Below are 25,213 nucleotides of genomic sequence, written 5' to 3'. Positions count from 1 at the left end.
AGGCTCACCTGGTGATGGTACCATCAGCAGAATCTTTCACCAACGGTGGGTCCCAGTATACTCGAGCAGTCAATTTCTCTGGCTCTGCCATCTTCTCACGTGAGTGGGGACAGCGGATCTTGGGGGGATCTATGTCTGCCAAGATGAAAAATCAAGTGCTGACTCGTGGGCCCCTTGCTTTCCCTGGGGGGAATCCATTGAAGCAATGCCACACACCACTGGGTAGGTAAAAAGTTCAAGGTGCTCAAGGAAACTGGGGAAGGAAGCGCAACTTCAGGGGAGAAGATCATTTTGTTTAGCAAATACCCAGGGTGCCACCCTCATAGCTAAGAGGAATGCCTTCTGTGGTGAGAATTCCACATCTTTTGTCGATATAATGCTGGGGTGGCTCTTTGCACCAGGACAACTGGGAGCAACCAGCATTTACCTACACATACAGGCTCGCCTCCACTCCATCTCCCATCTTCCATGCAGATTCGGCTGCGATCACCTTCCAGGTGGTAGCCACTGGAACAGCTGTAGTCACAGCGAGAGTCAAGAAGCACTCCATTTGTGCAGGTGTAAGTGCCACTAGTGATGAATGGTAGTGCGTGGCATCTCATCTCTAAGAGAAAACCAAGTGACAAGCTCAGTGGCTTGTGCAACTATCTGGAGGTGATGCCTGGGCATCTAGCACAGGGAGAAACATCAGAGAGAGCAGAAAATACAGAAACCCTACCTGAACTGCCCTTACATTTTTATGCCTAACTGCCTTTTTCCCTAATTGTCTTTGTATTTTCATAAAGTATAGCAGCACCCTTGGGCAGGGGGGTGTCAAAAAAGTAAATTACTTGTCCAAGCATATAGACTTCAAAATCAGACCTAACACTGTAGATTGTCAAAATCTATAGAATATACAACAAGAGTGGGCCTTAATATAATCTATGGAATTCAGGTGACAATGATGTATTAATTTATGTTCGTCAACTGTAAAAAATGTACCACTCTGGTGGGGGATGTTGACAACAGGGGAGGCTGTACATGTGTGGGTGCTGGGGATAAATGGGAAATATCTATATCTTTCATTCAATTTTGCTGTGAACTTAAAACTTCTCTAAACAAATAGAATCTATTTTAGAGGGGGAAGTCAAACAACTTATCAAGAGTAAAAAAAAATCAGACCTGAGTTTGCATCCCAGTTCTACCTCTTACTAGCTCTGTAACTTTAAGAAGTTGCCTCATCTCTTTGAGTCTCAGTGTTTTCTTCAGTGAAATGTGGACACCTCATAGGATTGTTGTATAAATTAAAAGACACAATGCATATATCCTCTGGGCTCATTTAGGGCCTTAGCAACTGTTAATTTTTGTCTCTTATTCCTCAAATGCTAGATGCCCTTGAGCACGTTCAAAGCTTCTTTTCTCCTCCAGGCATACTCAATATAATTTTGGGGCTCCCGTAGGTACTGCTCAGCTGAGGCTCACTTACATGCCAACTTGGGCTGACTCTCTGTCTGGGCGAGAATACAAGTCAGACCAGTGCCTGGAGGGCCAGGTGTGGTATTTGGTAAAAGAGGAATCCATGTGCCTTGGACACCACATGTGGCAGAGATGGAGCCTGTCACCATGGATTAATTGTGAGCTTATGCTTGCCAAAGTGTTGTTGGAGATACCTGATACTTGAGAGAAGGAGGCCATATATTCCTTTAGGTTGTCTAACTTCTAATCCTACCTAAGTTCAATTGTTAGAGCTTTGAATAAAGATCTGTATAAGCTATGTTCATTTTGTTGCTTGGCAAACCAGACTTAAAGATTATTGCATTTTCTGTTTTCCAGTGTCCCTTTGTAAAGACCTATGCAAAAATGACCTTTTTGAAATCAGGGTGAAGAGAAAAGATTTGTCTCTTCAGATGAATGTGTTTGCTTAGTATCATATGACAGGAAAAATGATAGATCCAAAGCATTTGCCCTTTTGTCTCTTATGAGGAAAGTCAAAGCTAGATTCAGTGCTCAAATGTAGTAATTGACTCATTGTAGGCACCTGGAAATATGTATGTCACCATTATTTTAATTGATTTTATGTTCACTTGTACTTTACAGCCCTATATTTTTCAATTGTGTCAGACCGATTCAAATTCCTGTTGAAAATGATGGGGTCTAAGTCCTGAAACAATTGAATTCCAGTCACCTAGAGGGGTGTGGTGACTACCTGCTTTCTGGCTATCAAGCTTCTTTTCTCTTCTACAGCGTCTTCTCTGACCAGCCCCATTTCTATATGAATGCTCAGCACTTCCGCATCCAGTTACACGACACTGATGTGCACACATTTGTGTTTCTATCCCATTCATCTATAAGCAGCCTGGGAGTACTTGAAGAATTGAGTAACACAGGAAGTGACCAATACAGGGCTGTGCATACATGGGTGTCCTACAAATGGTGTTCTGCCATGGACATATGGACAGGAAAAGCTCAGCTGCTAAAAGGCTGTGGAACTTGAGTAAGAGGTAGAGATTTGGAAGCTGAAGGGGGACATGATTTGGAATGTGTGTATATCAGCACTTTCACATTCTAGACTTAGGGATTTTTCTTCTGACTTTCAGAAGAAAATGAAGAATAGCAGACGTTTCACAGCTCCACTGCCAAGGTCTTCTAAGGCTACAGGCTAGGAAGTACAGCAGTTGACCACAAGTGGAAAAGAGTCTAAGACCACATATCCTCAGGAGCTCCAGAAGAAGATCTAGGTCCACAACAGACCTTAGGCCCAAGCCTTAGCTCTGGCTGTGCACTCCTGGGCTCCCCGAGACAGAAGAGCTGGTCGCTGGTTAAATGCTCATATTGCTTGGGCAGTAACCCAGAGAAACTGAACTCGAATGTTAGAATGGGGAAAGGCCCTGCTGGGGGGCTTATGGAATATTCTCAATTTGTACTTGAGAGAAGGGCATATTAGTAACACCTCCAGGCATATACCCTCAGCAGCTGGCTGGCTGGCTTCTCTCGCATACATGCATCAGCATATGCACACACACAACTTACGCCTACAGTAGGCAGTTCCAGACCAACGACGACTTGGCAGGCATTGCACCGACCTCCTTCCAATCAATCGAAAGCCCCGGTCACAGGAGAGCTCACAACGCGTGCCCAGGCTGCTGTGATAATTTCCTCCCCTCGGTGAGTAGCATGTGGCTTCTCCATCCTGGATATTTAATGTGTAACACCATCGGGGGACTGTAGCAATAGAAGAAAGGCAAGCTAGAAGTACAGTAATCAAGACAGTGTGGTGTTGGTGAAAAGACAAATAGGTCAATGGAAAAAAATAGAGAGCCCATAAGTAAACCCACACAGGTGTGTTGAAATGATTTTTGACAAAAGTGCAAAAACAATTCAGTGGAAGAAAGATAGCCTTCAAACAAACGGTGCTGGAGCACTTGTACTTCCATATGCAAAAAAAAAAACCCACCTCGACCTGAGTCTCACACCTTATACAAAAATTAACTCAAATGGGCCGCCTGCCCAAGGATGCACACACACAGCATGGCACGGGTCTGTTAGCCTAGGGTTGGGAAGGCTAAAGCCCCATGTGAGTTGACTCAGTTCCCACATCCTAAGGGAAAAAAAAAAAAAAAAGCTTTGGAAAAAAAAAAAAAGAAGTAGATGAGACACCAAAGGAACAAAGAAAGGCTAGAGCCTCTTTCTGAATGTAACTGGAGAATGAAGACAGATGACAGTGAGAAATCTTTTCTTCAGTAAACACTACTCTTGGGGCTTCCAGCATTACTTTTGAGCCTGTGGCAGTGACACATGGCTGCCATCTGGAGACACCATCTCAAAATTACAGAAAGTATTTTAAGCACTACAGTTGCAGAGCTGTTGATTATAAGGCCACAACACATATCACAAAGACCTTATTTGGCAGGCTGGGACCTCAACAATCACTCCCATTCTATATCGCTCCCATAGTCTGTCAAGGAAAATACACATCAGATTGGAATCGGTAGAATAAGTAAGAATGGTAAAGGGAAATATAAAGGTCGGTCTAAATGCTGAGACAGTAGGAGAGGCCCCAACTATTGTAAATAAGTTCAAATTTTCTGACCCAGAAAAAATCCTGGCATAAAGACAAAAACATTGAAAGGCTGGAGAAGAGCAAACACAATCTCAGTTTTCAAATAAGGAAGAAGTCTCTGGGAACTATAGCCTAGTGACACTGACAGCACTGATAGCATAGTGTTCTAGAATATTTAAACATAAGGCGTATGGCAGTTACCCAGAGAAATAGTGCTCTCCAGGAACCCTCTAGAACAAGTAATTCCAGATTGACCTAATTTCCTGTTTGGGTAGGGTCACCAGACTGGTAGAGCAGGGGAAATGGTGGATACACTATGTGGAAGTAAGTGAGGCATGTGACAATGCTTTTCATGACATTGATGTGGATGAGATGTAATACAGGAGAGGTGACAATATGGTTAAAAATTCATAAGTAGCTGAGCAACTGTACCCAAAGAATGCCCATGGGAAACTGAAACGAGGATGTGGTTAAAAGAAATCAAGAAGGCAATTCCATTTACGATAGCTACAAAGAAATCTAGAAATAAACTTAACCAAAGAAGTGAAAACCTATACACTGAAAATTATAAAACATTGATGAAAGAAATTAAAGAGGACACAAAAATAGATATCCCGTGTTCATGGATCAGAAGAATTAATATTGTTAAAATGACCATATTGCTCAAAGCAGTCTACAGATTCAATGCACTTTCTATCAAAATACCAACATCATTTTTCACAGAAATGTAAAAAGCAATCCTAAAATTCATATGGAACTAAAAAAGAGCCAGAATAACCAAAGCAATCTCAAGCAAAAAGAACAAAGCTAGAGACATCACATTACCTGACTTCAAAATATATTGTAAGGCTATAGTAACCAAAACAACACAGTATTGGTATAAAAATAGATATATAGATCAATGGAACAGAATAGCAAACCCAGAAATAAATTCATATATTTATAGCCAACTGATCTTTGACAAGGCCATCAAGAACATACACTGGGGAAAGGACACTCTCTTCAATAAATGGTGCTGAGAAAACTAGATAACCTTATACAGAATAATGAAATTGGACACTCATCTCTCATATCCAAAAATTTACTCAAGGTGGAGTAAAAACTTAAATGTAAGACCCAGAAGTATAAAATTACTAGAAGAAAACATAGGGAAAACTCCTCAGGATATTGGTCTAGGCAACAATTTTATGGTTAAGACCTCAAAAGCACAGGAAACAAAAACAAAAATAGACCAGGAGGACTATATTAGACTAAAAAGCTCCTGCACAGCAAAACAACAACAAACAACCGAGTGAAGAGACAACCTCTTGAATGGGAGAAAATATCTGCAAACTACTTATCCATCAGGGGACTAATAATGTCCAGTATATACAAGGAACTCGAACAACTCAACAGTAGGAAAACAAATAATTCCATTAAAATATTGGGCAAAGGGGCTGGGTGCAGTGGCTCATGCCTGTAACCCCAGCACTTTGGGAGGCCGAGGTGGGCGGATTACGAGGTCAGGAGACTCCGTCTCCAAAACAAAAACAAAAAACAAAAACAAAATATTGGGCAAAGGACACGAACAGATATTTCTCAAAAGAGGACACACAAATGGCCAACAGATACATGAAAATATGCTCAACATCACTAATCATCAGGAAAATGCAAATCAAAACCACACAATGAGGTATCATCTCACCCCAGTTAAAATGGCTATTATTAAAAAGGCCAGGCACAGTGGCTCATGCCTGTAATCCCAGGACTTTGGGAGGCCTCTGCAGGCGGATCATTTGAGGTCAGGAGTTTGAGACCAGCCTGGCGAACATGGTGAAATCCCGTCTCTACTAAAAATACAAAAATTAGCTGGGCGTGGTGGCGGGTGCCTGTAACCCCAGCTACTGGGGAGGCTGAGGCAGGAGAATCGCTTGAACCCAGGAGGCAGAGGTTGCAGTGAGCCGAGATGGCGCCACTGCACTCCAGCCTGGGCAACAAGAATGAGGCTCCATCTCGAAGGAAGGAAGGAAGGAAGGAAGGAAGGAAGGAAGGAAAGAAGAAAGGAAGAAGGAAGGAGAAGGAAGGAAGGAAGGAAAGGAAGGAAGGGAGGGAGGGAACTAGCACTACCATATGATTCAGCAGTCCCACTACTGGGTACCTATTTAAAGGAAAAGAAATCAATATATCAAAGGGATCTGCATTCATGTGTTTATCACAGCACTATTCACAATAGCAAAGATGTGGAATCAACCTAAGTATCCATCAGTGGACTAATGGATAAATAAAATGTGGTACATATACATAATAGAATAGTATTTGGCCATAATAAAGAATGAAATCCTGTCATTTGCAGCAACATGGATGGAACTGGAAGACATTATGTTAAGTAAAATAAGCCAGGCACAGAAAGACAAATACTGCATGTTCTCACTTAATTGTGGGTGCTAAAAAGTTAATCTCATGGACATAGAGAATAGAATGATAGATACCAGAGACTGGGAGGGGTAAGTGGGTGGCAGAGGGGATGAAGAGAGGTTTGTTATGGATACAAATCTATAGTTAGAGGAAATAAATTCTAGTGTTTGATACCAGAATAGGGTGACTATACTTAGCAACAATGTTTTGTATATTTCAAAGTAAGTAGAAGAGAGGACTTGATACCAACACATAAAAATAATAAATACTGAAGGTGATGGATACCGCAAATACCCTGACTTGATTACTCCACAGTCTATGTGTGTGACGCTCAACATGTGCCCTATAAATATGTAAGGTATTATGTACCGATAAAAGAAAAAAGAATGTGGTTAAATACTGTATGGCTGGCTGGGCGTGGTGGCTCACCCCTGTAATCCCAGCACTTTGGGAGGCCGAGGCAGGCGGATCACCTGAGGTCAGGAGTTTGAGACCACCCTGTCCAACATGGTAAAACCCTGTCTACTAAAAATACAAAATTAGCCGGGTGCAGTGATGTGCGCCTGTAATCCCAGCTACTTGGGAGACAGAGGCAGGAGAATTGCTTGAACCTGGGAGGCAGAGGTTGAAGTGAGCCAAGATTGCGCCGTTGCACTCCAGCCTGGGCAACAAAAGCGAAACTTTGTCCTAAAAAAAAAAAAAAAACTCCCCCGCCCCACCTAAAAAAACCCAAAAAATACTGTATGGCAAAATTGTCTGGTAGGAAATGTGTAAGTCTTTATTGTGTATCTCCTGTGTTCTAGGCACCATGCTACATGTTTTCCTTTTCACATATATCATCTCATACAGTTCTCCCAACAGCCCTGTAAGGTGTGCAGGTGTTTATCCCTCTTTCGCAGATGAGGAAGTAAATTGCCCAGGATCCCTAAGCAAGTAAGGGGTAGAGCTGAAATTTGAACCCAAGCTTTGTCTGCTCCAAACCCCATGTCCTATGTAATCACAGTGTCTGCCACTGCAGATATAAAATAGGCTACTATTTTGAAGTAAACACTGACCTTGTTGAATAGATAATATATCCACATGACTCAAAACCTCAAAAGTATAAAAAGTTACAAAGTAAAATGTCTTCCCCCAACCCCTGCTCCCATGCCCACCCCAACTTAGTCCCCTCCCAAATAACTACTTTTAATAGTTTCTTTGTGCCTATAAAGCAAATGTTGGTATAGCTTCTTATTTTTCTTTCCTTTTTAATACATAGAGTAGCATATTATGCCCACTTTTCCCTCCATTGCTTGTTTGATAAACTTAACAGTGTATTTAGAGATCTTTCCATATCACTACATAGCAAGCATGCAATTTATTTAAATGAAATAACATTTATAAAATACATAGCACAGTGACTGGCACATAATAGGTGTTTGTCCAGAGTCCAAGAGCTGGAAGGGGGAGAAGCGGAGGTTTGAACTCAGGCCCATTGTCTCTGCTTTCTGTAGCTATTCATCTGTCTATCTCTTTTTAAGGTGTATGCAGAAGATAAAGTGCTGACAAGAGTTTTGAAAGGGCCTTCTCTGTTGTCTTCTATTATCTTCAGATAACCCAGGCAGTGTGACTAGCTTGCTCAGGGATGAGGCAAGCTGCAAGGAAAGCAGCAGCCCAGCTGACTCCAAGCTAGGAGTTGGGATAAGGGAATGATAGAAAGTGCAAGATGAATGAAAATGATAGCAAATGACATGCCAATTTGCTCTAAAATAATGATTTGGTTGTTCTTTTTTTTTCTGGTCTTCTTTTTTAGAACAATGAGTTAATTTTTGATGAAAGAGATGGATTAAGCATGGCTTTAGAGTCAGACAGATCTGAGTTTAAATTCTCTGTGACTCTCTGAATCTAAAACTTCCCTGAGCTTAGTTTCCTGGTTGGTAAAATGGGGGATAATAAACCGTTCCATAGGGCTGTTGTGAGAACCAAATGAAGTTTCATGTGTAAAATATTCAACCCTGTGAATGATTTTCCCTAAGTCAGTGTCTGGGTTTGAGCCAGTGTCCCATCTTTCCTAAAGCAGCAACACGCTGTGGTTCCCAGCATTCGTTTTGAGCATGTGACTGAGACACATGACTGCCATCTGGAGACACCATCTCCAAATTACGGAAAGTCATTTAGCACTACAGTTGCAGACCTATTGATTATAAGGTCACAAAGACTTTACCTGGGAGGCTGGGGCCTCAGGTTGTACTTTTCCTGGCCACTCCCTCCCCCTCATCATTGCTAACTTCACTCAATTCATTTTATGCCCTAAGACTAAGTCCTAAAAAGAGCTATGAGACACTAGACCTCCAAACCAAAGGCCCTTATGCAGCTTATATTTCTCTAAAGGGCTTTCTGCTCATTTAAGAAGAACCAGTGAAGAAGGTTAATGTTAATAATAGGGCTGCAGACTCCATGAAAGTACCTTCTGCATCTGTTGCTTTTTACTAGCCACCTCTCCAAACTATAGTCTCCCATAATCTGGCTTCTGCTCCCAGGATGCTAGTGGTTAGCATCTACTTTTTACCATGGCTCTGTGAGAGTAACACAGATGATTCCTTAAATACAGTTAAACACAGTTAAAAACAGTTAAATACACAAATACAGTTGAAAACAGTTAAATACAGGAATACAGTTAAAAACAGTTAAATACAGTTAAAAACAGTTAAATACAGTTAAAAACAGTTAAATACAGTTAAAAACAGCTAAATACACAAATACAGTTGAATACAGTCAAATACAGAAATATAGCTAAATACAGTTAAATACAGAACTATTTTCTTGAGGGTAATAAAAAGTAAACCAAAGAGGCAGTGCATAATGAAGGCCAAATGAGTGTGTCTAGACAGTAAACATTTATTTCAGAAGAGGTAACTAATAAGTACTCAATAAATATTCGATGAAAGAATAAATGGGCGAGGGAAAGCTCAGTGTGGGCTAAAGCAGTTGGGAACACAGTACTGAACACAGCCTGACCGAAGCACAGATTTCATGTGGGGAGAACAGGTAGGAAGTTGTCAGTCTGGGAAGCTAGACCAAGGCCAGATTCTGATTTAAAATGGTCATTGTGGGCCACTAGATTTGGGGGAGGGGGAAACATGAGTCAGATAGTCCTGTTAGAGGCAACTGTATTATCCATGTGTGAGGTCAAAGTTTTAATCCCGTGGATTAATAAAGAAATTACAGGTCTTGGTGACTGACTGGCAGGAAGTGATGAGGAAAAGGGGGATGTTAAAAGTGACAGGACATATTAGAGGTGACACTGAGGTATTTTGAAGTCCGAGTAGCTAAGAGAATGATGGTAGTGTTATCAAAAGTAGGAAGGTCAGTAGGTAGAACCTTTTTCAGGAGAGAAGAAATATTTTTGTCTTAGATATCTCCAAATAGAAGTGCGTAGCAGCAGTTGGAGATGTAGTCCACCAGCTCAGGAGACAGGTCAGGGTTGACCCAAGTTCAGATCCCAGTCTCATTCTCTCTATTGTCACCACCAGAGAGTCCACCTCCTTTCCCAGTTTCAGCTCTGACCAGAATTGTGAAATGCCATGGAGCCCAAGGAAGGGGGATTAAGAAGAAAGGAAGGTGCTCACTGCTGCTGGAGAGACTGAGAGACAAGCTCAAGAAAGGGTCATGGGAATTGGTTCTCTCATGGGAGAGAACTTTTTTCTTCAAGAGATGTCATTTCAGGTTGTAGATTTGTGAGTGGGCGAGAAACAGACTGTAGAGAGTTTAGGAGTTAGTGGGTGCTGAGGGAGAGAGGCAGTGGGTATGGACCATTTGGCAGTGAGAAGAACATGAGTAGAAGGTAGCTACAAAGGAGCTCAGAGGAGCTCAAAGCTCTGATAATTTCTCAGTTGAAACTATTTTTGTTAAAGGTCACCATTTACCTCCTTCTTGCCAAATAAAATCTTTCCTTTACCCTCAATTTGATTTCTTTGCAATATATGACACAATTTATCTCTTACCCCTTCCTTTCCTTAAAACTGTCTTCTCCTGTGGCTTCTGTAATATGACAGGTACTGCCCAGATATCTTCCTGCATGACTGACCACTAGTTCTCTTTTTTTCCCCTTGCTGGTTCCTCTTCTACTCATGTCTACAGATGTCTTCTAAAGCTCTGACCCTGGCCTTCTGCTCCCTCAGACAACCCATCTATGTAAGCTGATGACTCACACAACTTCATCCTTTCGCTGCCTGTAGGGCATCTTTACCAAACCAGTTTTCTTTTTTGACATTGTCTTTCTGAGAGGGGTCTTACAATTCTTCCAGGTGTACAGACTGAGTGCTTTCAGACATCAGTTTGTTTCTTAGCTTCTTGGTACATCAAGTCTGTACTAAGTCTTGTCATCTCTTTCTTTGAAACATTTATGGGGTTCATCCGTACCCTCCATTTCTTTGCCACCACCATCAGTCATCTCTAGCCAACATTACTGTAGCTGGTTCCTGGAGAGTCTCCCTGACTCAGACTTAACCACTGAACCCCTATTTCTGCATAGAATAATCAGGTTAATGTTCTAAAATGACAATTTACTGTGTCATGCCTCTGTGCAAAAACATGTGATGGGCTCCCTATAGATCCTAGTACAACAGTTAAACTCTTCCACATGGCTTGCAAAGCAAAGAAACAAAGAATCAGAAATAGAAGGGATATTAGATACCACCTGGCCTAACTTCCCTTTTAATGCAGGAATTACTCACTATGCAGCATTCATCACAGATAATTTTCCTGCTTCTCATTAGTATTGTCCCTAGATTATGGAGTCTTTCCTAATTTGGTCTCACTGTTTATATTTAACTTTTTTTTTTTTTGGGACAGAGCCTTGCTTTGTCACCCAGGCTGGAGAGCAGTGGTGCCATCTCAGCTCTCGGCTCACTGCAACCTTCACCTCCCGGGTTCAAGAGATTCTCCTGCCTCAGCCACCCGAGTAGCTGGAATTATAGGCACGTGCCACCATGCCTGGCTAATTTTTTGTAGTTTTGTTAGAGATGAGGTTTCACCATATTCGCCAGGCTGGTCTCGAACTCCTGACCTCAAGTGATCCACCTATCTCGGCCTCCCAAAGTACTGGGTTTACAGGCATGAGCCACTGCACTTGGCCTATATTTAACTTTCTTTGATACTACTCCTTCCACATTCCATCTCCTCCAATCAGGCTGGGTTCTTCTTAGCTCCCTCCTCTACCAGGTTTGTTCTTACTTCCATATTTTTAGCCATCTGCTTTGCTGAATGCTCTCCCCTCCCCTTTCTAGTTCTCAAAATCCCACCTATCATTCTAAGCTTAGCCTAAATGTCATCTTTCATGACCCTTTTCCTGACTTCTTTTTCTTAAACCCTATTGCATTTACTGCTATGACATAGCTTCACACTTACATGTGCTAATTTTATACTCCCCCATCACCCCAACAGAATATAAGCCACATGATGGGGACAAAACCCTATCTGAGACCTTGTATTACTCACAGGCTTACCTTGCACAGGATTGGGCATTGAGTAACTAGTCAATAGTTAATGATTAATAATACATGGAGAACCTTCAGGCTGGAGAGGTGAGGTCACACAGTAAGTCAGTAACCAAGTTCATGATGAGAAATCACAGCCCCTGATTCCCTGTGCTACAGTTTTGGCACATGTGAGCCAAGCCTGATGGGGATGCTTCAGGGAAGGGCCTAGGTCTGAGGCCAGAAAGGAGCTTTTCTGGGCTTGAGAAGCAGGGTAGATTACCTCGGTAGTCCAGGGCAGGAGCCTGTGGGACCTCCTCTGCATATACTTCATTGTAGCTTTCATCCGGATAGTAGCCAGAACCTAGAATAAGGAAGACAATATCAAGATGGTGTCTTGATTTCTCACTCAATTCCTTCCCAACCTTCCCCCTCTCATCCAACTTTATAACTTCCTTAGGACATGGCATTCCGTGGGTGGGGAGCCAGGTGGATATTTAGTGGGGGAAATCCTGCATTGTAAGGCAGCAGAACTATTGTGGGTGAATCTCAGCACCTTAGTTGCATAGAGGGCAGGCTCATGGTTGTGGTGGCCAGTTACTGCGAGCACTAGAAGACTCCATCTAAAAGAAAAAAATTGAATCTGACCATACATCAATCCTGTCAATCTGGACTATAAATGACCCATTTCCTTGAAGCAACACATGAGTCTTGGTAAGACACTGGGGACTAATCTCTGAGAATGGACAGTGGTCCCAGAGAGGAGGCAAAAACAGAACCTGTGTCTTCCCCCTAGTGACGGCCCTGCTCACGGTCCTCAAAGAGAAACAATTACTCAGGCTTCCACTAGCCCACAGGGCACGGGCCTTTTTGTCATCGATTACCATTGCTGGGGGTGGCATGCCAAGGCCGAGAGGGATGACTTAAAAGGCAAGAGGAAATGAAAGCAGTTTTGTGAGCACTTTGCCCTGGTTTGGAGAACAGAGAAGGCAGAGTCCTTCAGATAAATTTCCTGTTTCTCTAATCAGAAGGAACTTTAACAGGGAGCTGCTGAGCTAGAGAACATTCCTAATCTATCTCCATCCAGTTAAGTGGCCCAGTCCCTAGTGAAGGCAGGTCTGTGGCTGTCTGGGAGACTAAACAGTATGTTCCACCAGACGGCAGGAAATCGGTCATGAATACGAACTAATTGGAAAACAACTTGGTCCTTTCCGGAGTGAAGTTTCCGGAAGCCCTCCTTCCAGCCTCCCTGAGCCCTAATGCATGCACAGGAATAGGGTAGCCAGCTGTTTTGGAGTCAAGAGACAATTCCCTATTTCCAGGAGAGGGTGTGTGCTTCCAGGACAAGACTGGGTTTTAGTGCTGGAGGCCTTTGGCCTGTGTAAACACTCAGGCCAAAAGCTCGCCTCCTCTTCTTGGGAAGAGGCACAGGGCCCCCTGCACTAAAGGGCGGAGCAGAGGGCCAGATGATGAAGCTCCTCCATTCCCCACAGGCCCAGACTAGGGGTGGGGGAGGTGAGGTATTGGGAAACCAGTCCAACTTGGTGAACAAGGGAATGAATCAATTGAAAGTTTGCCTTATGAAATCATGTCCTCGTTGGTTTGCCCTCATTCCAGAGGAAAGAGTTCATTTTTTCTTTTTCCCCTTTTTCTTTTTTTCTGTTTTCCCATTTCAGTTCTTCTTCTGGCTTCCGTTGATTTCTTCTCAGGCCTCATCTCCCCTGCTCTCTTTTTTCCCATAATGGGAGGTTTCTTTGGTGGGTGCGGGGGAGTAGGCGGGGGGGTCATGGAATTTTTGTCAGCTGTTTCAGTTTGGTATTAGCCTCAAAGCCTTATAGGACCTGTAAACAGGAGGCCAGATGTGTGTGATTCCCTAAAGTATTAGGTCTCCCTGCTCCGGTTACAGAGCCAGCTTTTGAAGAAATGCTCAGCAGGGAGCAAAGGACTGTTTACCAGAGGAGAAAACAGGAGTGTCAAAGCCCTGTGGCTTGATAACAGTAACAACAACAAGAACAACTACGACAATGACTGCTAACATCTCTCAGCTCATATTCTGTGTTAAGCACATTACATATGTTAGCTTATTATGTCACCATAACATGTCAGCAGAGTAGGTACTACTAATGTGCTCCAATATAAAGCCAAAGAAACAGGCTTGAGGAACCAAGGGAACCAAGGTCTCCCAGCTAGTAAGCAGCAGAGTGGGCATTCCAGCCCAGGTCTGCTTGATGCCCTAGATACCAAACTCAAGACACTCCACTGAAGATGGTGATTAGGGGAGAGCTTTTGATAATGTCTGACTGGGGTAAAAGTCCAAAATCTCTTTTGCAATCTAGCTTTTTTACTGTGTGTGTGGGATCGAAGGCCACCAAGCATTTTACATCATTCCAGAATTACAGGGGATGTAGGAAAACTGTGGGGAAGACTCAATAAGATAATTACAATCTCCATCAGGGTGCAGAAGTAGCTGGACAGTGCCAACTATGCTTTGTGTGGAGAAAGGGTTCAGACCACCTTGCCACTTTAAATCTTTCCATTTTCCCATTTCCTCTCTTTGCCTATCTTTGAGTATTTTTTTCTTTTTTTGCAAATGGTGGAATACTAAGATGGGCATAAGAATGAAATTAAAGGGGAACATTTCCTACATTATTCTGTCTGCTTGTCCCTCTTCAGCCCTGGGGGAAGGACTTGGGGAGCATTCCTCAGTTTCTTTAGATCAATCAGTGCTTGGTTACTGTGTGGTCTGTTACTGGGTTCCTCCAACCTCCATAGTACAGTCAGGCCCTCTAAGCACTGCGCTTCACAAAAGTATAGTTAGACATGTAATTGATAGTTAAAAGACTATTTTAAGATTCATATTAATCCTTGGCTTATGATGACAAATACAGTCTGACTTTCTGGGCTGCACAGATATGCCAGCACACACTTTTAACCCATTCTTTGCTTTATTTATATTCTTAACTTTTCCCAGCCACTGCTGATTATTCCTGGACCCTTTTTCTGATTAGCCCTGGATCCACATTTGGCTGCTATTCTTTGCCATGCCCATTTGAAGACAAGGCTGTAGAAGTAAACAAAACAGTCCTGGATGCATAAAGAGTGTTCAATAAATATTTGTTGAAGGAATGAATGAACAAATGCATGAAGGCAAGCCCAACAGCTGAGCTAGCAGTGTAGGGGAAATGTCTCTCATCATGTGGCCTCCTAAGGATAGAAGAGGGAAGAATGAGTGGAATTGCAGGGCTGGCAGAGGCCTCACCAAACTGAGCTCCTCAGGAGTGGTGACTCGTGATTCACGTGGAAGTGGGGTGTTCCACCTTTGCAAATAGCCCTTTGAGAACCTCAACTGAATCTAACTTTTAAAAAACTGCTCTGTGCTCATGCCTCCAACAGCTCAGGCTTCTGTTTTGGGAAAGGTAAAGACCTTTGCATGCCATGAGGTTTCATACAGGTGTTCAGAATTGGGCTTCGAGCCATCTAATCTCCACTCCTTTAGTCCTGTGGTCTTTGGCTGGATTTTGGTCTCTGTAAATGAACTGAAGCTAGGGGAGGTTGGGGAGGACAGTTGCATATTTATCTCCTGGAGACTTGAGGCACCTTTAACCCCAAACAGGATATGCTGTGCGAAGGGCTTGACTTGAATTTTTTCATCTCAATGTCAGTCCTTGTGCTTCACCCCCTACAAAGCCAGGTTAAGCCAAAAAGGGGAAGAAGTTTGCATATTTGTTTGAAAGCTTGATGCAGCTGTTCCAGACAAACAGAGCTACTGCCAAAGGCCTCCACCAGGAGCTAAGGGCATGTGGAAAATTTTAGCTGCAGTGACTGTGGCTGTGATGGGAGCAGTTTGTTATTTACTCATCTCTGGATATTTTCCTAACCCCACTGGTTGGGCCTGTCTCCTTCCCCCACTCCTCCCCATGGGCCCCTGTGAGGGCAGACACTGCAGGCCACAGAATATTCTTAGCACTTGGAATGCCAGCTGGGCCCCATATAAAACCTCTGTATGCCACTTCATTATCCTGCCTTCATCCCTTCCCCCTCCCCTTTCCCTCTTCTCACTGAGTTTGTTCTCTGGCTCTCTGGGTGAAGAGTGAAATATTCAGGAATCCAGAAATCTCCATCCCTTCTGAAGTAAAGAACAAATGAGAGGAAACTGGGAAATTCCTGATTAAAAGGATGTGATCTGTATTGCCACTAACAGCTTTGGCATAAAAGGGCTATAAAAAATCTCATTTTATAAATAAGGTCAGAGAGGGTGGGAAGAAGTCTGATGGATTCTCGTTTCACTTGAATAGATTGCCTGCCTCCCTTATTTTTTCCAAATGAGGTATGTGGTCTAAGTCCATTTTTGTGGTCTTGACAAGAGTATTTGACTCATAAAAGAATTAATATTAATAAAGATTTGACTCATAAAGGATTTCATATTAGAAAATGGTTTTCAGGAAGCTAAGTGCACAAGCAGGTGAGACAATGGCCTCAAAGGTGATGTCCAACCTTCTCATGTTTGTACTAGTGTGGCCTATTTCAAATAGCTCTTGTTAGACTGCCTTAAAAGCCTCCCTTGGTAGTCTGTTGCCATGTTTAACCATCTTTATTGTCCTTTAATACTTCTCTGTATAGAAAATAAGTGTCTCTTTTTGTAGTCTAACTCTTCCTTCTCCAAGTCTTGGTCTAGGACCTACCCTTCCTGGAAATAATAGACAACAGCTCCTAGAACTTACCTGCATACCACGTTGGTGTCACTGCCGGAGTTAGAAAGAACAGCAGAGAGAAAGCTCCTCTTTGAGTTAGTTGACTGGCCATCCTTGAAAGGGAGGATTATGGAGACAAGAAAAGATGTATATGGCCTGAAGTGCCAGGGCAAAGGAAAGTGACTTTCAGAAGTCAGCTATCAATTAACTTCCAAAAGTGAGGGGAAGCAGAAATATGGGATCTGTAAGGAAGAAGAGAGATTTTATAATTAATGAATGCCTTTTATATTATCTCCCACATAAGGATCTTTCATGTTATAGAATAACAAGACTCTGTTTGTTATTTATGGTCCCTTTTCCTCCCAGGAGGAGGAGGATGTAAAATAACCAATCTTCATCTGACTGTGGTGGGATCAGATGCAAATGCTTCATGGTCCAAGTTATAGAGAGGGACATTGAAGTACTGAGACCAGGAAAAGGCCAACATGAAGTTACATAGAACCAGGAGGGAACCTGGTGACCTAAAGGCTGCCATTAGGTTTCATTCATTCAACTAACATTTCCTAACCACTAATCTGGGAAAGCATTAGCATATGTGGTCTAAGAATTTGAACACTGAAGTTACACAGGCCTGGATGTGAATGCAATTCTGTCACCTATTAACTATGGGGTCTTGGACAAATTTTTTAACTTCTCTAAGCCTCGGTTTCCTCATCTATAAAATGGGAATAATAATACTGTCTACCTCATGAATTGATTATTGTCTGTCATATAGGGAAGTAATTTATATATTAGACAATATTATTACCAACTTTGTATTGGACAGGACTGAATGTTTCCCTTCTCTAGTCTCCCAGGCAGTAACTATACTCTGGCTCTGTTCTTAGCTTTGGGTTTTAAGGCTTGGTGGTTTGGTAGTGGCTTCTGGCTTTCAAGTAAAGCCTAACCCTCTAGTTTTACCTTGCTGAGCCAGCAGGAAGTCAGCGAGGTAGAGGAGGACCTGCTGAGGTACATGAGGAGAGGGTGAACAAGCTCCAATTGCCCTCTCACTTCCTGCCCTGTCCTCACCCTAATGGGACGAGAGTTTTGTGGTTCCCAGCGGGCAAATACTTTGTAAATGACAGTATTAAAACTTGCTGCCCATTGGTATAAATTGGCCACTGGGCATTTCAGCAAGCACCCATTCACTCACATGCTTTCAATGAAATGCCATGCTCAGGGGAGGAGTCAGTCCTAGAAATAGAGAAACAAAAATGTGGTAGATTCTGGCCAGAGTCCCTAAGGGACATGCAAAGCCCAAGAAAGGGAAAAATGTATTTTCTAATTCATTGCTACTTGGCTTCAGATTTTGTCTAGAAAGTGACAGGGAAGCAGGACGGAGAAAAAGTGAGAGTAAACGAAGGAGGCAAGGGAAGTAGAAAGATGTGGGAAGGAAGGAAAGAAAATCTGACAGAGCTGAAGGAAAGAGATAGATAAACGCAGAAAGAGGCAACAAAAGGAGCAGAAAGAGGAGATTAAAGACAGATCCAGGAAAATGAACGTTAGATAACTAATCACTGACCCCTCTCCCACATCTAGCCTCCATCCAGTTCCTTTGTTCTGGAGCAGAGGCATTCCTTTTTCAGATCCCTGAACCTGTGACCTCGTACCTGCCCAGCTTCTCCCCAGTCTCAGGCTTAATACTTGACTCACCAGAGTCAACCATCCCATCCCTCTGCTGTGGGCTGAGAAGTTGCTGGGAACATGTGTTTGCAGTCAGGTCACGGCACAAATGAAAAGCAGCATATGATCCAGCTTCATAAAAGAACTTCCCCCCGACCTCCACCCCCAGCCATGTTGCCCAAGTCCTGGGTCTCCTTATCCCCTTCACAATTGTGAATTGGGGTAGTGGAGTGTGGAGGGGTTAGTTGCAGATCTTACCTGTTTTATGGTATTTTGTGCCCTTTTTCTCTCTCCTCCTCTTTCTCCTTCCTCTCTGCTCCTCTCATCAATTGGAAAAAACCTTCTACTTTAACATTCCTAGAACGAGTGGCTCCTGGTCTGTCCCGGCCTCCGGGATTCTGTTAACACTGCCCAGATGTTACGACGTCCACATCTGCCAAAATTTCCTTAAAGCTATATTATCCCCGAAGCTATAGTTATTCCTCTCTCAGAGAAGGGTTTTAGAAAGATGGGGGAGAAGGAACACAGGGATTAGAGGAACTCAGTCCGTCTGCTGCAGAAGAGGGGGAAGTGTGAATGGCACTGGCTCCAAGCCTGTGAGTATAGTGATGACTAACACAGAGGCTGGCTTAAGCGGCCTCCAGAGATGTGTTGCACTGAAGAGCACTTCTTTTTATGACTCAGCATGACATAAGAATTGAATGAAAAGGAATTTCATAAACATTCACAAACACCAAAGAGAGGGGAAGACTGTAGCTGACTTTGACATTCCCTAAGATTTCTCCTGTAATTCCTTAGACTCCCAACTCTGAACTGTCTTGTAATCTGTATGGTATCACGTCAGATACGCTTTGAAACCCTCATGCCAGTGACCTAACTTCTCTGGACTTCAGTTTCTGTTAAGATTATATTGTTTACAAAAAAACAAAACAAAACAAAAAAAAACATGTACTTCTTGCCTGAAGAATCAAGACTGATTTCCCACACTAAGAATGGAGGGAAAGCATGCCTGGAGAGGCTTTAGAGGTAGGCTGTTTGAGCAAATCTAGCTGCTTCCCAGTGGTCTCTGATGGAGGGCTACATTTCACTCAGCAAGATTTTTTCATTTTAGTATCTGATAATGAGACTATTCTGCCATAGCACAGACCAGCTACTTACAATCTCCCTCCCCTCACAGTTGACATTTCCATCTCTTGGAAAATCAGTGGTTATAGAAGGAAGAATTTTAAGCTGTTGTAGAAAGGGTGTTTCTCCTGTGTATGCAAGCAAATTGGTAACCCCTTCTCAGTCATAAGGGGAAGAATTGTACTTATGAGAATACAAAGTTCAAAAGCAAGCCTGAGCCTGCTTCATTTCCAATCCACCTGTGACAAATATGTATTGAGTATCTACCATGTGCTTAACAGTGTAATATCTATGTAAAGAAGATGTGGCTGGGCGCGGCGACTCGCGCCTGTAATCCCAGTACTTTGGGAGTCTGAGGTAGGCAGATAGATCATGAGGTCAGGAGTTCGAGATCGGCCTGGCCAACATGGTGAAACCCCGTCTCTACTAAATACAAAAAAAATTAGCCGGGCATGGTGGTACATGCCTGTAATCCTAGCTACCCAGGAGGCTGAGGCAGGGAATTGCTTGAACCTGGGAGGCAGAGGTTGCAGTGAGCTGAGATCACGCCACTGCACTCCAGCCTGGGCGAGGGAGTGAGACTCCGTCTCAGAAGAAAAAAAAAAAAGAAGAAGAAGACGTGATCGTCATGGCCTTATTCATTCCATAAATTTATCAAGTATCTACCATGTCAAGAGTGGTGGATGTAGTGGTGAACAAGACAGACAAAATCCCAGGCATTGTAATCCATAATTAATTCAACAAATACTTGTTGAGCATCCATTATGTGCCACATATGGTTCTAGGTATTTGAGAAACATCAGTGACCAAAACACACAAAAATCCCTGCCCTCATGGAACAGAGGAGACAGACATCAAACAAGCATGTTCTTAATTACAATTGTGTATGTTTAGGGAATCTTTATTGGTCATCTACTATAAGCTAAGCACTGCAGATACAGTGGTGAGCAAGTAATGTGTGATTCTTGATCTTATGGAGCTTACTCTCCAGCTCCCAGAGTTTATGTTTAGTAGGGGAGAGAAGAGGGACACAATCAATTAGAAAACAATACAACTGCCTATGGTAATAGACTGCCAAAAGCTGTGTTACAGACTTTAAGGACGCTAGGAGGAAGTCAGAGGAGGGGGTCACCTGAGAAGAGGTGGGCCTTGGTCTAGTCTCAGGCAAAGGAAATGCCATCAACAAGAGCTCACCTTTAGGTCAGAGGAGGGAGAGGCTAACTGCTAAGAGGTTTAAGGGAGAGATAGAAAACAAAGTTGAATAAATAGGGTAGGGCCAGAAAATTAGATATAGGAGTTTATTTTAAGCTCATGTGTGAGAAAATAGTGAATATATTAAATGTGTGTGTCTGTGTGTTTGAGTATGTGAGTGTGTGTGTGTGTGTGTGTGTGTGAGAGAGAGAGAGAGAGAGGAATATGAGAGAGAGAGGGAACAAGCAAAGTAATACATTCTACCAGAGTTTTTTCTTTCTTAAACCCCCCTCACTGGCTCCCTCTTGGCATAGCGAATGGTCTGAGTTCCTTAGCATTGCATACCATGTTCTTCACAAGCAAACCCCACCTATGTCCTTAGCCTAGTTTTAAGCATTCACCCCATGCCTCCTCATTCTGGACACCCTCAGCCTCATGCTCTTCCTTGAGCTTCTTGTTCTTCCTTTCACATCCTGGAGCCTCTGCACAGACGTGTTCACTCTGCTCTATGGTCCCTTCCCTCCTTTCTTGGCTTGTTGGAACTCTACCCACCCTTGCTGCTAGGAAGCTTCCCCCAGCCCATCCCAGCCCAAGATGGTTAACTTTGCCTTCCTTTTCTCTCACAGCACTTTGTACATATCTCAATTTTAGGACTTTTCACACTTATTGGCATTGTTCTTTACTTATCTCTGACTCCTACTAGACTATGAGTGCTTAGAAGGCAAGAACCTTATCCTAGTCTTCTTCATATCCCCAGCCATCCAACACAAAGCCTAGCACATGCCAGGGTGAAGATGCTGCGTAAGGCCTCAATCCCACTGAAAGCTTGAAGGAGTGGGCCAGAAGGGTTCCAGAGAGAGGTTAAAGAAGAAAGTGAAGGGGGAGAATATGGAAATCATAGGGAGATCAAAGTAAGGGGATATGTCAGAGGAGAGAGACAGCATTCTTGCAAAGCATTGGGATTAATAATATAAAGAGCTCACCCAAAACAAGTGAGGTTAATTATAATAACCCCAACGTTTCTGCAGCACATACTCAGTGTGTAAAACACAACATTAGATACTGTGAGGCTACAAAGTAAAATAAAACACCTCTCTCTATGGTTTGGTTGGGAGGATAAGACAAAGGTAGATAAGGAGACTGACAGCATCCAGGCATACTCAATTTCTTAAGTTTTTTAAAGTTCAGTACCATTTTCAACTTTAAGACTTTTAATATGAAGCCCCTCAGCAGTAAATAACGTATTGTTTTACGAAATATTAGATATGGAAACTGACTTCCCTAGTTGAGATCTCAGGAAAGCTCAACAAGGCTAGACTAGAAACAACTTTCTTAGAAAATGGACATAGAATTGTCAATTTTAATACCATTTAAAAGTATTTATGGCTGGGCGCAGTGGCTCACGCCTGTAATCCCAGCACTTTGGGAGGCCGAGACAGGCGAATCACGAGGTCAGGAGATCGAGACCATCCTGTCTAACACGGTGAAACCCCATCTCTACTAAAAATACAAAAAATTAGCCGGGCGTGGTATCAGGCACCTGTAGTCCCAGCTACTCGGGAAGCTGAGACCAGAGAATGGCATGAACCCGGGAGGTGGAGCTTGCAGTGAGCCGAGATTGCGCCACTGCACTCCAGCCTGGGCGACAGAGTGAGACTCCGTCTCAAAAAAACAAACAAACAAAAAAAGTATTTATCATGTCTATGTGTCCCAAACTGTATATTATGAGCTTTTTTGAAAAAGGCAAGATCAGGGATGGAAAGGGAGTAAAGGTTTTACAGAGCATCTGAAAGGAGTGGATGGAAAAAAAAGGGAATAAAAATAGACAAAGAATAGAATTTCAGAGAAGGAGAATGGGAATGCACAAGAGACAATAGAAATAAAGAGATATTCCATTAACGAAATGGATTTTTTAAACTGTACATATGAATTAACTGTTTAAATAATGAGGTATCTGATGACTGTAACATAAAATATGAGATATTAAGAAAATAAGTAGGATGTGCCTTTAAATTCTATGATAGGCACTTAGCCAAAGGTAATTGAAGGGATGCTAGAAAAGGGATTAGAAAATGAAAATGGTAAAGTTATTACGTGAATAAGAGATAAGATGTACTCTCAGTGATACAGTTTTTTATTATTATTATTATTTTAGTGGTTCCTAAGAGAGAGAGTAGGAATGTCCCAAGACATTATCTAGGTACTCAATTTAATTTTTTCTGTTTTATTATAGTGTGATACTGGGATGGCTTAGACATTTAATTTTTTATTTAATTTCAACAATCAATCCTGAGTAATTACTATGTGGTTGCTCCCAGAGACCAGTTATGACCTCAATGAGCAATCAGCTCAACAGGGATTGGCTGAGCAGAAAATGAACTCATCAATTGGGCATTATGTCCTAGGGTACTGAGGAGAGTATAAAAGGGGGCATAGGGGCCCTGCCACACTAGCTCTTCAGTAGTTTCTGAACATCTAGACGGTAGGATGTAGAATAGGTAAGTAGAAATGCAAAGCAGATATTGCAGTAATTGACTAAAGCGCTGAGTTAATGGGAGTGAGTGTGTAGTTAAGACAGTTATGGTGTTAGAGAAAGAGGTGAGGGAGGAGGGACTTTTTACTGAGTTGGGATTGAGCTGGATATTCAGTAGAAGCAGAAAATATGAGTGAAGATGAGGGTGGGCAGAGACTAGGGAATAGGACTTGTTTATTTGGGGGGTTGATCATACTGACCTGGTATAGAGCAGAAAATTCACATTGGAAAAGCAGTAGGAAATCAGTTGAGATTGTATTGGGATGAGGGGCTTGGTAGGGATGGAGGGAGGTTGGAGGTGGCACAAGGGAGGTCTGACTTAACAGTGAGCCCTTGTTTATGTCATTTCCCTTGCCTGATATCTAGCAATGAAAAATATTTACACCTAATCTTGAAGGTTACAGGAAGTTAATTGGGAAGGGAGACTACTAAATGTTCCATGTAAAACAAGCAGTAACAATACTTAAAGTATTTTCCTTTTTTCCTGCATTGTTGGCATCAAATTGTGTTTCTGTGCTCAGAAAGAGGGAGAAATTAAGAGGCTGAACAAGAAAAAGTACTGAACTCTCTGCCTTACCACTCTGGGGCAGGTAGGGTTACTTCCTAGGTGGCTGGGCTATTGGAGTGAAGGCAAAAGCCAAATTCAACCAAAAAACCCCAAGTGCAAGGCAGAATTGGGGCAATCATTGAGGTTCTTAAGCTTCAGAGGCTCCGAGGAGTCCTTGTTTTAGGTTAAATGTCTGTGCAACAGCAATCTTTACTCAGGTTACTCTGCGCAGAGGCAGCCGTATGTACAACAGCAGCTATGTTTCATCACAAAGTGGGCCCCATTTCTGATGAAAGACACAGAAGTTGCCCAGGTTTAGTCCTAGGCAGCTTACTTAGCCTCTTTCAACCTGTTTCTTCATCTGTAAAATGAAGGTGCTAGGTGTGTCAACCTCATAATAGGGTTCTTGTGATGTGTGCATATGAGGTAATGTGTATCAAGCTCTTAGCAATAGTGGTTGGTATATAGTCAATGCTCATTATCACAGTCATTATTAATACTTTAAAGAATACATTTATCTAATGGCCTAGGGAAATACTTCTTAAATTGCCTTAAATGGGATTAGATGCCCCTTTGGTCTGGGTTTGTACCCAGACCCAGGCCTAGGTTTGAACTAAATTGAATTTCTGGGTTTGGTGGCATTGTGGGGGTGGGGAGATGGAAGTGGGTGTAGCAGAGTAGGAGGCAATGGTGCAAGGTGTTGTAGCCATAGGAATATGAATTTCCATGTCAGCATTTGGTTTAATTTGGCACCAAGTGTTATTCAAACAAAGCAGCGTTGTGAGTGGTAGAGGAAGGGAGAGGAGGAAAGTCAACACATTCTTGGAAATAAGATGTGGCTTTTGCTTTGCTATTTTGTTTTTTCTTCAGCTACAGACATATTTCTTTGCTCTTGGGCTCACATTGTAAATCCCTTCCAGTACATAGTACAAATCTAAGTTTCAGAGAAACTTCTCTTTAAGATGACAAGAAATCTCTTTAAGATGACAAGTTATCAAGACTTCCCTTGATCCTTGTTTTTAGTATAAGAACCCTTCAGTTGGGGTCATTTAGCCTAGGGAGAAAACTTTGCATATACTTAGACAACCCCCTCCACCATGTTGAATATTTGCTATTTCCTGACGACTTTACCTCAAAGTGTTTGAAGGTGTATGTAGATGTATCACTTATCCATTCTCTCCATGTATTTGTGTATTAGGCCTTTCAAATTTTAGTAAAAATTTTAGTATAAAGCCTGGCAGTGCAATAATTAATTTTCCAATAGTTGCTGCCTTGCACCTCAGACGTCTGGCAAGATGTTACAGGAACTGGTCCTAGGTCAATATTCGAAGCACAGGGAAGCTCTGTGTGACCAAGTCAATGGAACTTTCCTGTGTTCTGGTCCTGAGGTGTATGTTTAAAGCAACGTTTCAAGCAGAAAAGTTTGAGTATTCATCTCTCCTCCACAAATGCAGGTCTTTTTGCAATGGCAATAGAGTAAATAGCCACTTGTGATATTAAGCTTGTGTCAATGATGAAGGGTTGGATTGCATAGGGAACTGATATAGCCTTCTAACCCCATTCCTCTAGAGATAA

General features: G+C 42.5%; 2 protein-coding genes across 15 annotated transcripts in view; one reads left to right on the top strand and one right to left on the bottom strand.

Moving 5' to 3' along the window:
- The window catches only part of SRPX2 (sushi repeat containing protein X-linked 2), a 29,568-nt gene extending 10,414 nt beyond the window's left edge, over positions 1 to 19,154 (bottom strand). Inside the window, exons 1-7 of one of the 2 annotated variants that reach the window (XM_054544838.2) lie at positions 18,501 to 19,154; positions 17,773 to 17,813; positions 16,611 to 16,822; positions 12,173 to 12,253; positions 3,010 to 3,201; positions 428 to 604; positions 9 to 135 (exon numbers count right to left, since the gene is read on the bottom strand). In XM_054544838.2, coding sequence (XP_054400813.1) covers positions 9 to 135; positions 428 to 604; positions 3,010 to 3,201; positions 12,173 to 12,253; positions 16,611 to 16,692 — 659 coding nt within the window. In that variant the 5' untranslated portion in view covers positions 16,693 to 16,822; positions 17,773 to 17,813; positions 18,501 to 19,154. The remainder of the gene's footprint in view (positions 1 to 8; positions 136 to 427; positions 605 to 3,009; positions 3,202 to 12,172; positions 12,254 to 16,610; positions 16,823 to 17,772; positions 17,814 to 18,500) is intronic. The other variant, XM_002831882.6, reaches the window with a different exon arrangement.
- Positions 1 to 25,213, top strand: part of TSPAN6 (tetraspanin 6) — a 98,939-nt gene that overhangs the window by 64,906 nt on the left and 8,820 nt on the right. For 4 of the 13 annotated variants that reach the window (XM_054544018.2, XM_054544022.2, XM_054544014.2 and 1 more), the window contains exons 1-2: positions 22,982 to 23,056; positions 23,613 to 23,681. The exons of 2 other annotated variants lie outside the window; for them this stretch is intronic. The gene's annotated coding sequence lies outside the window, so the exon portion shown is untranslated. Of the gene's footprint in view, positions 1 to 22,956; positions 23,057 to 23,612; positions 23,682 to 25,213 lie in introns of those variants that run through there. 7 more of the 13 variants (XM_054544021.2, XM_054544016.2, XM_054544019.2 and 4 more) reach the window with 5 other exon arrangements.

The sequence above is a fragment of the Pongo abelii genome, chromosome X (genome assembly GCF_028885655.2).
Source record: "Pongo abelii isolate AG06213 chromosome X, NHGRI_mPonAbe1-v2.0_pri, whole genome shotgun sequence".
Taxonomy (NCBI): domain Eukaryota; kingdom Metazoa; phylum Chordata; class Mammalia; order Primates; family Hominidae; genus Pongo; species Pongo abelii.
Note: the sequence above shows the minus strand (reverse complement) of the source record. Positions and strands in the feature narration are given on the sequence as shown.